The sequence below is a fragment of the Neodiprion pinetum genome, chromosome 2 (genome assembly GCF_021155775.2).
Source record: "Neodiprion pinetum isolate iyNeoPine1 chromosome 2, iyNeoPine1.2, whole genome shotgun sequence".
NCBI lineage: Eukaryota > Metazoa > Arthropoda > Insecta > Hymenoptera > Diprionidae > Neodiprion > Neodiprion pinetum.
Window position 1 is genome coordinate 43208540 of NC_060233.1, and position 11790 is coordinate 43220329.

General features: G+C 42.5%; 1 protein-coding gene across 4 annotated transcripts in view; it reads left to right on the forward strand.

The window, feature by feature from the left end:
* The window catches only part of babo (TGF-beta receptor type-1 babo), a 31630-nt gene that overhangs the window by 14707 nt on the left and 5133 nt on the right, over positions 1-11790 (forward strand). For 2 of the 4 annotated variants that reach the window (XM_046612859.2, XM_046612860.2), the window contains exons 4-7: positions 9147-9380; positions 9615-9848; positions 10812-11152; positions 11348-11587. In XM_046612859.2, the coding sequence (XP_046468815.1) occupies positions 9147-9380; positions 9615-9848; positions 10812-11152; positions 11348-11587 (1049 nt within the window). Of the gene's footprint in view, positions 1-2178; positions 2367-9146; positions 9381-9614; positions 9849-10811; positions 11153-11347; positions 11588-11790 lie in introns of all 4 variants that reach the window. The other 2 variants (XM_046612858.2, XM_046612857.2) reach the window with 2 other exon arrangements.

Genomic DNA, 11790 nt, shown 5'->3' on the forward strand with positions numbered 1-11790 from the left:
TAATAATACTATACCTGTTCGATTATTGCTTTATAAATTCAATTGAAGACTATGTAAGCCATTGTGTCCTCCGTGCTCGAAGGAATTCCGTAAGAACTGCCTAATTTTTCGGTACTAAAAAATTAATGAACCTCAAACAGATGCGTCGAGAACAGCCCTAACTCAATTTCCTGTGACGTTCTTAACACGAAATCAGTACAATTTTTTTCACGGAAACAATCGTGCGGTTTTTAAATCTTCTTCATACATTTTATTCGACATTCACTCAAAGTGAGAAGAATTTATAAACATAACTAAACAAATGCTTAAGAATTATATGCGCAGTAGCGGCAAAAGTGATGAATTTAAAATTGGGAATTTACATTTTATTCCATGTTCGACGTCAGGGTATATAAAATATACTGACAATAAACGGACACGATCAATTTTCCCTTCATACTAATTAATTTTTTATTTATTTTTTTTTGTCACGCTTGGACTTTCGGCATGTACGTATAAGTCAGTTTTCACTTTCAGTAAGGCTCGAAATCGAGGCGATCAGTCTATGACTGGACTTTATGACCGTCTTGTGAATATAAGAACTGACTATAAATACCGGGTATGGTCTTCAATTGGGTTTCACCAACGTTTGTAACATAATTTTCTGACGCTAATTCTCTAATGTTATTTTTCAGTACAATTCCGTAGTATACAGGGGAGAGCCGGGAAAAATGGACCCCCTTAACCTTTTGACTGCCGAAAAGTCTAAATATAATCTCTTCCTGTGATCGGAACTTTACATGTGTTGGATATAAGATACAGACACAACCTTTTGAGACCTTCTAAGGGGAATAAAGCTCTCAAAATCCCGGCAGTCTAAATGTTAAGAGGGAGAAATAATGTTAGACAAATTTCGGCAATACCACTTTTTTGACTTCGGCATAAAAATACATTTCCAGCGTTATCGACACTTCGAAATCCCATTTGATTGTCCAGGGGGCCCATTTTGCCCGCCTCTTCCCTATATTATTCCTTGCCCTGTAGTCGCACACTCACATTACATCTCTCTACCTATTCTGTGTATCTAATACCAATATCGGCACCTTTCCTTCTTGTTTCTTCACTTCTCTCTACAACTATATGTACCAAAGAGAAGAGTATTTCGTTTTCTCCGCTACAAACAAATCATACACGTATACACCATACCCACCAAGAGTTACGTTGTTCGTAGGTACACGGTATTACCTACAGGTATATCAGTTGCTCTCCCATCTTTTCGACGGTCATGCAATATATTACAGAGTTATTTATATCCGTGATCGGGAGATCGTAAATATTTATTGTTCACCACGTCGCGTTTATCGTCCTTTACATACATACGTCGTCGATATCCTTTCTCAGAGTGTTCTCGATAGATTTTTTTTTTTCTTCGAACTTACGTAACGCAGCCGTCGATCGCTTCTCTTTTCATAGCCCGGTTGTAAATTTATTATACATTCTCGGTACAGCAGTGTAAAATGGCCACCAAATTTCGACTTTGTCACAGATGCGTTTACCTCTCCTTCAATGTACAATCGATCAAGCGTAATATTTGGGTCGTATGACGTAGTCAAAGTTCCGAAATTTCTGGCTCACATTCTGAAGCAACACTTTCGCGCGGTTCATAGATAAATATCGAAGAATAATTAATCTTTTCTAATCGCGGATATAAGCTGTAGTATCAACTTCGTCGCTACATACAATGCAACACAAATACATAGAGATGTTACTCGAGAAACATTGAACACATTGAGAGAATATAAGAGAAAATAAGAGAAAATAAGAAAAGGAGGAAAGTTGCGCGCGTTCGCCCCCACGTATTAGCTGTGAATTTGATGACTATGATTGGGGAAAAAATCCCAGCGTGAAATGGATGGAAGAAAAAATGATTCTCGATTTGGCAATACTTCGACGATGAAAATCGCTCCATGCCGCTCGTTTTCACCGCACGAATGTCGTCGTGTAGTCCAAAGGTGGTTCGACGCTGTTATCACAGCTGTAATGTAAAAGGTATTAGGCCACTTGCATACATACTAGATTAGTAATTTTGCAGCATTGCGCGTGGGCGATCGCGACTTGGATGGAATGACTTCGGTGAGGGAAGTAAAAAGTTGGGAAAACAGTAAATTGGAAGGAGTGTTGTTGTGGGACTGTTGGCAGGTGTTACAATAAGACAATTATCTTCCCGGACCCGAAGTACCCCGTTTGGTGTAATTCGGCAAACGATGATGTCTCCGTAGTGTTCTGCTGCAACGACGCGGACTTCTGCAACTTCAATGTCAAGCCGTCTTTTCCCTCTGAACCAAATACTTCTTCGACACACGTCACTAGAACCCCTTCCGATGGAGGTATCTACGAACTCCGATCAATTTTCTTTCTTTTTCACCGCGACCCGATCACCGGGCGCAACAACACATATTATTATAATACCTGTTATTTATACAACGACACTGTCGCTGCGGGGGTTGTCTCATCTGTCTGACCCCCCCCCCCCCCCCTCCTCTGTATATGATTGTACCCTTTATTTCTACCTCTACTTTATGCTCTCGTTGTTTCAATATCAGTTATCTCTTTCAACGTCCGCAGCCTCTCCCCCCCCCCCCCCCCCCACACATTTCTCGTATCTTTGTAATAGAGATTTTTTGAATTTTTCACTACTTTCAAGTATTCCTCCTTTTCCTCCCTTTATCGCGTGTCATCCTAGATCGACAATCGTGCAGTATTGCAGCGGTCATTCGTAGTCGGTTGGTTATTTTTTGGGCACAAAATGAAACCGCGTACGAAATTTCCCCGGTTCCGTTATCGGTTCATTTGAATAACACTCGATCTTTTGTATACCAAGGCCTCGAGTCTTGGGGTATTTTGACGGTAATACGAAGTAACAAGTACAGTATCAATTTCCAACTGTTTCACCATTGGTCGCGTTTTAATATATCCGCCGGGTTTACCTACTTATCCCATAATTGATTTGGCTATAGCGAAAAGCTATCACCTCATCTTGCCGTTCTTCGCGTCGTGTCATTCTCATTTTCTGGCAAGTTCCACGAAGTTGTTACCTCTTTCAAGCGGTGACTCGGTCTTGACTCTTCCACGACGCGACATATATCTGTATTATATTACAGCTGGGCGTCGTATCGGCAGTCGGCCGTGAACGATGCACGCTGCCAGCTATTGGCAGATGCAATTGACGGTCGAAATTTTTTTAACGGTGACCTCGATCGCTGCTTTTATTATCACAATCGGAAGCCAATATATGTCCTCACGTCAGAGTAAATACATGATATGCGAGTTTGGTTCAATCTGTCTTGGCGTGGGATAGGTTATATTATATACGAATCGCCGGGCCGCATGCAGGCAGCTCGCTTTTCGCTCGCAAATATTTAAAATATAAACAAGTTGTTCGGATGAAAGTCGATTTTTATACAATGCGACGAAGAAAAAGAAGAAGAAATAGTGAATAAAGTCAACGCTTGGATGCATGATTATACAGCAGATTTGGAAATTATATTTATAATTGGGAAACCCTGATGCGCAATGAGACAACTTTCGTGGCGCTGGTGTCACATCATATTATATAATTATATAATGAAAGGGAAGAACAAAAAAATTAATAAATAAATAATGAATGAAAATACCCACTTGGTAACCAATTGCAAAGCTTAAATTGTGTCGTTATGGGCCTCTGAACTTTATTCTCTCTTTCCCCCATACGTGTACCATACGTGTATGCACATGTATATGTATCCACACTTCACTGTATATCCGTATCAATACTTTCCTATCTCTGTATTCGTTTCTGTGTCTTCTGAATCGTTGTAACAGCCGGTGTAATCCTAATTGGTCTTTCTCGGGCTTCTCATGCAGCCTTCCATACGTGCAGCGGGAGCAAAATTTTCAACCGAGGAGAAACTTACCGCCGACATGTTTTATATATATATATATATATATATATATATATATATATACGTACACCTATACGTACTTGGGTAGAAGCAGCACTCTGACAATGACGGGATATTCGCTGGTGTAATTAAACACCTTATAAATGACGGATCGAAGAATGACGCACTGCCTTGTTCTACACGATTAAAGGAAGGTATCTGCGTATCAATTTCTGCTTGTCGGCTTATATTTTTTCACAATTCTTTCATTAAATTCAAATTCCGAGCCAATATCACGTATTATTGCACAGTTTCGTTAACCGGATGACCGCGTTGAATTGTCTCTGAATGAAAAATAAGCAGTTGAAAAAACGAAGAGTGAAATTGTGACGACAAGCAGACGGACCCTAAGTACGCGTAACTCTGCACGTGCTAAATTAGCGTGATATATATCCATACAGTTTATCTTGGGTAGGCATCGATTTCTCCCTCACGATTTCTTTCGTTCGTTCTAGTTTTGCCACGACCTCGTACATCATTTCATCCTACGCGAATGAGTTGTTAACTGTGCTGAATCACCGCAGCAACTGCTTTGATACGTTTTTTTTTTCCTCCATTTGAAACACAAGCAATGAATATTTGAAATTGATACAACAACGACTGGGATACAACTTCTTGCTTAACATTATTTGCGGGGGCGGTGTGATACGTGATAAGCAACAGCCACCGGACATCCTCGCATACTTCATACGTATGAAAATTTCGTCGTTCACTAGTTTTGATACCACACACGTGTTTCACGCTTAGTATATAAAACGTTGCAACAAACAGCAGACAACGCGTGTTTCACGTTCTCTGTCCGGAGCGATAAGATAACACACCGTTTCTATTGCAACTTTCGCCGCAGTTTGTGTTTGAACGCTTACAACAAGCTCATGGAAGGCGTGAAAATTCGGCGTGATTATTTCCCATCTTATGACTCCATGTCTAGATAATTCTATGCCGAAAATAATGACCTGAGTAACCCACTTTTCTTCCGTCGTATCCATATCGTTCAACGATTATCGAGAAATATCTGCCAGATTATTTCTCGTGAAATTCGCGTTTCAATATTTTTCTCTGGGTGGTTTTTCCCCTCCGTTCGAGAATCTGATAGATTTTACTTTTTTTGACAGAATCTGATAGGAACTTTGTGCGTTCGGAAATTCAGAGACACCCTTTTTCAATTCATATCTCAGACTCGAATTCCTCAAAATTCCAAGAGCGTCTCTGTCTCTCTCTCTCTCTCTCTCTCTCTCTCTCTCTCTCTCTCTCTCTCTCTCTCTCTCTCTCCTCTCTCTCTCTCTCTCTCTCTCTCTCTCTCTCTCTCTCTCTCTCTCTCTCTCTCTCTCTCTCTCTCTCTCTCTCTCTCTCTCTCTCTCTCTCTCTCTCTCTCTCTCTCCTCTCTCTCTCTCTCTCTCTCTCTCTCTCTCTCTCTCTCTCTCTCTCTCCTCTCTCTCTCTCTCTCTCTCTCGCTTTCTTGAAAGTTTATCGCGTGCCGCGTTCCCATCTCGTTACGATCCGCAAGACGCTATCGGCGCTATTTCGCGATCTGTACGCGTCTAGGTTCAATCAGCGTTGCAGAATAAATTCAGGATTCCAGATTGTTTGTTACGGACCACGACGTCCAGGGTGAGATTGTGCAGGCCACGGAGCCAGTCACGTCTCGCTGCCTTCATCTCAATTGCTAATTACTTCGCGGTTGCGCATGCTCACGATGCGGTTGACCTGCGGAATGTATTTTTTTCTTCACCCTTTTTGTTTCATTCGAAGAAACAAAGTCAAGCTAAAAATTCTGCCCAGCGTAGCCTCCCTCACCGAAAGTGATCAACGCTATAAAATCCGCCCCGCTTGTTTGTCCGATGCGACTTCGCTTATACCTTCGCTTGTACATATTGCGTGTAGATAAACGTTTCTTATCATACAAGAATTCAGGCGTATGTCCTTCCGAAATGAACGGATCACCTAGATAAAATTTCTCCCCTCCCTTCAGCCAACTTCCACAACGCACAGCCCACGCTAAAATTGACATTTACACGTGAATTACGTGAATATATTCTGTATGTTAAATTCGAACCCAATTTCAAGATTTATGAATTTCTATTTGCGTAGTCACCGTTTTTAATAATTTAAATATAATAGGGATGAATCAGTGATTTTTAACACTCAGTTAACATTAGCATTAGTTTGTACAATATGTACAACGTTTATACGTGTATAGATTGTGAAGGAGAGTCCCGTGATTTTCCCGCAAACGAATATCGCCGTCCTGGCGTTTTTAAAATGATTTTAACGAGTCCCTTGAAAAGTTTCATTGCGAGCAAAGTGATACCAATAACTACAAATAAGCATTCACTTATATTTTCCGCTTCTTTTTTACGAATCCCGTTTATACATCGTTCCAACAAGGCAGTCGTCCACATTATCTGTGTATCGCACGTATGGCCGTTATCATATGACATACGTATGTAAACAGTCACGCATATATCGGTAGGTGTACATATATACATATATAATTTCAAGCAAGGCATACACGTACCGGTACCTACCCGGACATGTATATAGAGGATCATTCCTGTAAACGTGATTGGTCGAAGGCGTCCGAGTACCAAGCTGTCAAACCTTATCGGGTCTTCATGTTCTTATATCCATATACCTAACTTACCTACCTGACGTTCGACCGACAGTAAAAAATGCACGCGCGCGACATCAGAGAGAGAATACGTTCTCTGTGACACCCTCGTTTGTCTGCAGGTGTACCCGCTTGTCCGTCCATCCATGTCAATAACGTCACCTTGTATGTGGATACCCTTGTCTTATGTGATGGATTTCAGCAATGGGTCGTCACCGTGACGCTTCGTCGGCTGCTTTCGAATTACCGCACCGTCGCATAAGAGAGGATGAAAGAAATAAAAAATACATTTGTAGGAATGTCTTGTCAATCGGATCATCGTCGCGTAACATTTTCATCATCTGCATCTCAAGGGCTGTACAGTGCGCGTGCATACATGCATTCTTCTGTGGCAACGAATCAGTGGTCGGATCTCAAATCCCGTCCTATTTGATTTATGAACATTCATCGTTACTGAGAGCTTGACTGGCACCATGGATGTAGTTATCGGGTTAAGAAGGAGATAACTTTTGCATCGTAACTTGATCGTGTGACGAGTGTCCCTCACGATCACGCTCAAGTGCATTAACGTTTGTATTCATAATTTATCTTCGCTTCTTTACGCTGTGTACCAGGTGAATTCCAGTTCGATTCCCAGTAACTCTACTTCTTCTGTACTCATCGCATTGTACCTATACTCTGTACTTTGAATTTGTCACTATATTACTCAAATTTTACACTTGGACAGATTGCATCCGCGAATTCTACCTTGAACTTTTGCTTTCAACTTTCAGCTACCATACACAATTTTTGGGAGTATGCTTTGGGTCTAATACATGCAAGCACATGTTTTAACTTGAGAATTTTATGTCTTAATACAGGCTCCGTTGCCAACAATGATCGAGAATACGACGGCATTATCTTGATCACTATCAACTTGCTTTACAATGTGTATATACAGACTACGACTATGCAATGCGATTTATTATACGTGACTTATACAGCTACCTTCCTACCTACCTGCTGCTCTACGTATAGACATCACTCAGACATAACATACGTAGTGATTGACCAGACCGTAAAGAATCCTCGCCTATTGTGAGGGTGTAACGCGCACACGAATCGACAAGTGAAAGATAATACACCGGGACGCAGATCGAGTTGAGAAAGCTTATTACCATTCATGAAATTCTTCCAACCCTCGCACCCAGACCGCTTCATTTGGAACAACGCATTAACAATGTTTTGGATTTATTTTTCTCCTTTAGTGTGAATTTTAATTCTAACACATTAACAGCAACGTGTTCTTATTAACAGAAAGAAGGGAATTAAAAATTAAGAATGAAAGGTTGCAAACGTAGAGCAGAAAGAAACAAATAAAAATCAGAGCAGTCCCGGGGACAAGAGAATCACACAAGGTAAGCTATGAGCCAGGATTATATCGTAGGTACTGTGCACATTGTTTTGGATTTAGACCAGCGAGACACGGGGATCAGCGTGCGACGAGAGGCATCCAATGAACGTTGAGTTTCGGCGTTGAAGATCAAACGTTCCCGGACCATCGGGACGAAGGTTGCCCGTCGCTATGTCGCTTTGGTCTAAATTCTACCTTACTTGTCATTTTTACGTTAGATCTGCGTTTCGTTATCTCAGATTTTTTTTTTAACATAAATAGAAATCGTATACTAACGTTCGAAATTCGATTCCTCAGAATGGAAGGCAGAGCTTTAATTATTTTTTCTTGACTGAGCAAAAAGCGTGAACGTGTCACGTATTCTGAAGTGCAATGAGACTCGTCTCAACGCTCCTTATATAGCCATAATTTCTCCCGCCTATGCGGTGATATATACTTGCGAGTGCGCGTGTTTTCTTCAACCCACCCACCACTGAAACACATTTATTCTGCAAAATACTGACCGATTAAACACAGCCCGTAGCCAGACCTACAAATACCTTGTGGTATTTCAACGTCTACACGTTATACATACCTTGTCGTATCCTGCAAGTTCTCTGTGCCTTATACCTACCTTCCTCAGTATACCTATTCACTTACATATACTTACCTACTGTACGTTCTCGCTCAAAGGGCATACCCTCTTGCCTCATGTCGAGTCGCAAACGATTTAAACTACTGCATGTAACTTGGACTGAGTAGATTTGCTTGATTTGCTTGATTTGCTTAATTTGCACGGTTTCACATCGGACGTCACAACGACTCGCCGTAATGCATATCGCCACTTTCAGGTTAGGCGTGTCATACGTTAGGCTGTCATGGTGTTTACCTCAATAACTGCCAGCTGCTTTTAGTGTTGTCGGTGCACGTTTTTCATGTCTCCCTGTCGTAGTAGCTAGTTTTGTATCCCTGCAGTTAACACTGCAAGATACTTGGGCTTGGAGCCATTGACGAAGAGGATGTGCCCTGCAAGCTTCCGGGTGTCGAAATGTGTTGATTCCTCCGGCTGCGGGCACATCCGCTTCGATAATCCGCTTACGGACCTCGGTTTTGGACGTTAACGCTTTGCATCAGCTGATTGTGAGACTAAGCGCTTGCTTCGGTAATGCCCCTCCGTATAATAGTTTTTTCATTGCGTTCAAAGCTTCTCCACGTGAAAATGACGGACCATGGGCTGCTTGGAAGATGGCGTTGATGATTGCCGTCCCGATATGCATCATCTGCGCCCTTGTCATGACGGTATACCACATCCAGGTGACCAGGAAACGGCCTCCGCGGCACTTTACCGAGGATTCCCTGGGAGCCCCGGACCAGCCGATACTCAGCGCCGTCTCCATCAGGGACATGATCGAGATGACGACCAGTGGCAGTGGCTCCGGTAGGTCTAAATACCGAGTGGAACGTAATTCTAAGGTTATAAGGTTCCTTCGAGGTTGACAGATGTGTGTTCCTTTCGATGCGAGGTGACAAGCTCGTCGCCCACAGCCAACCGTATCCCTAAGAGTCCTAAGACTATCATATCGTATTATACCTTATGTATCCTGGATATGTTACCACGCCAGAGAATTCATCGTTTTTCACGGTGTCTCCCTTTTCTTATCTCTCCCTCAAGTAGGGCTGCCGCTTCTGGTTCAGCGAAGTATCGCGCGCCAGATCCAGCTTGTAGAAACGATCGGTAAAGGTCGGTTTGGTGAGGTCTGGCGCGGCCGATGGAGAGGCGAGAACGTCGCCGTAAAGATATTCAGCTCCCGTGAGGAACGCTCCTGGTTCAGAGAGGCTGAAATATACCAGACAGTCATGCTTAGGCACGACAATATCCTCGGCTTCATCGCAGCCGACAACAAAGGTAAACTACACCTGCAAATACAATGTATGATAACCATTATAGGTGGAGTACCAGCAAGTTTGTCGCTATACAAATGGTATATTATCCCAGAGGTGTAAAGATAGAGTGGGGAAGGTATAGGCTCTCGTACAAATGGAAGTGTCTCGCTTTTAGTTGGTAGGGTCATTTTTAAAGAGATTAATTACGTAGTATTTCAAATTACGTTTACCGACCTCTAGGCTGCCTAGCGATATTATCAGACTCCTAGATATTTCTAGTTCTGCTTGCTCTGTTATTGAACTTATTTTGTAAGGTTGTCGTACTTATGGATAATAAATTCAAGTTGAAATGTTTGCTTCGGTTAAGAACGAGGTAAAAGGACCATTGAAAGTAACATTGAGGTTGAAGCTTTTATCACCTAATAGTATTTGAAGTATCCTCATTTGGAGAGAAGTTAAATCTGTCGAAACATTATCATGTCGTAGGTAGCGGTACCGTGAAAAGTACCAGGACATTAATTGATTTATTATACGTAACCTGGTTCTGCGCATCGACGAAACATTCAGGAGATACGTATTTTTTCTCACCACTTACCTACATTGTAGGTTCTTTCCATCTTATCGTTAGAAGTTCATCGATGTACATACATATGCACATATGTTTCAAAACATTTGATAATTCGTGCATAAGTGTTGAAAAAATTCTCGCACGATTGTCAAATTTCATCAGCAAAGTGTAACTCGAACTGAAATGTAAACATGAAGCAACAGCAATAATACAAGATTCTCCTGCGTCAATTACGAATCAGCCAAGAAACATACTCTTGGTAGAGAAAGATTAACGAGTGCAGTGACCGCACCTTTTATCGAAGTTCTCAGAAACAAGCACACATTAATTCTAATTGATCATTCTCCATCGAATTTACTTGCAGAAATGTTGTACACACGGTTCTGGCGGTATTCTCATCCTTTCGATCAATTCCAGACAATGGTACGTGGACGCAGCTCTGGCTAATAACGGACTACCACGAGAAAGGTTCCCTCTTCGATTATCTGAACCGTTCGACGGTTGACACGAACGGGATGATTCGGATGGCACTATCGATCGCAACGGGGCTGGCCCACCTGCACATGGAGATCGTGGGCACGCAGGGGAAACCAGCGATCGCCCATCGAGACCTGAAGTCCAAGAATGTCCTCGTCAAGACGAACGGCACTTGCGCTATCGGTGACCTGGGACTCGCCGTTCGGCATGACGTGATCACCGACACCGTCGACATACAGCTCAACAACAGGGTCGGGACGAAGCGGTACATGGCACCGGAAGTAAGTTCGGATCCAATTGAGGAATTCAACAGCTTGGGCGGTTAATGGTGCCGAATTCGCGATACGCACAGTGTGCATATATTCAAGGATACGCGATGCGTGGGTGCCGAATGGCGTGATGCGGACTTCGTACATATATGCTTCTTATTGTTATCGACTCGTTAGCCTGACAAAGGAACCTTTGGTCGGTTGTAGATCCTCGAGGAGACGATAAACATGAATCACTTCGACTCCTTCAAGAGGGCGGACGTTTATGCTCTGGGGCTGATACTATGGGAGATCGCTAGACGGTGTAACGTGGGTGGAATGCACGACGAGTACCAACTTCCGTTTTACGATTTGGTACCGTCCGATCCGACCATTGAGGAGATGCGGAAGGTTGTATGCGGTGAAAGGCAAAGGCCTTCTATTCCGACAAGGTGGCAATCGATCGAGGTATGTGCGATACGGTGTTGAAGTCAGCTTTGCATTGCATTTCAGTAATCAGTCTTTCATTACGATTCGGAAACTTTTTTCCCGCAAACCTGAGTAGACAATTCATTTCGGAAGAACTCAAAGTTTGTCCAGAAAGTTGGAGAAATGAAAGTCTAAACAAGAGGCACCTGCACGGGCTAACGGTGCTGTATCTGTGTGAAACT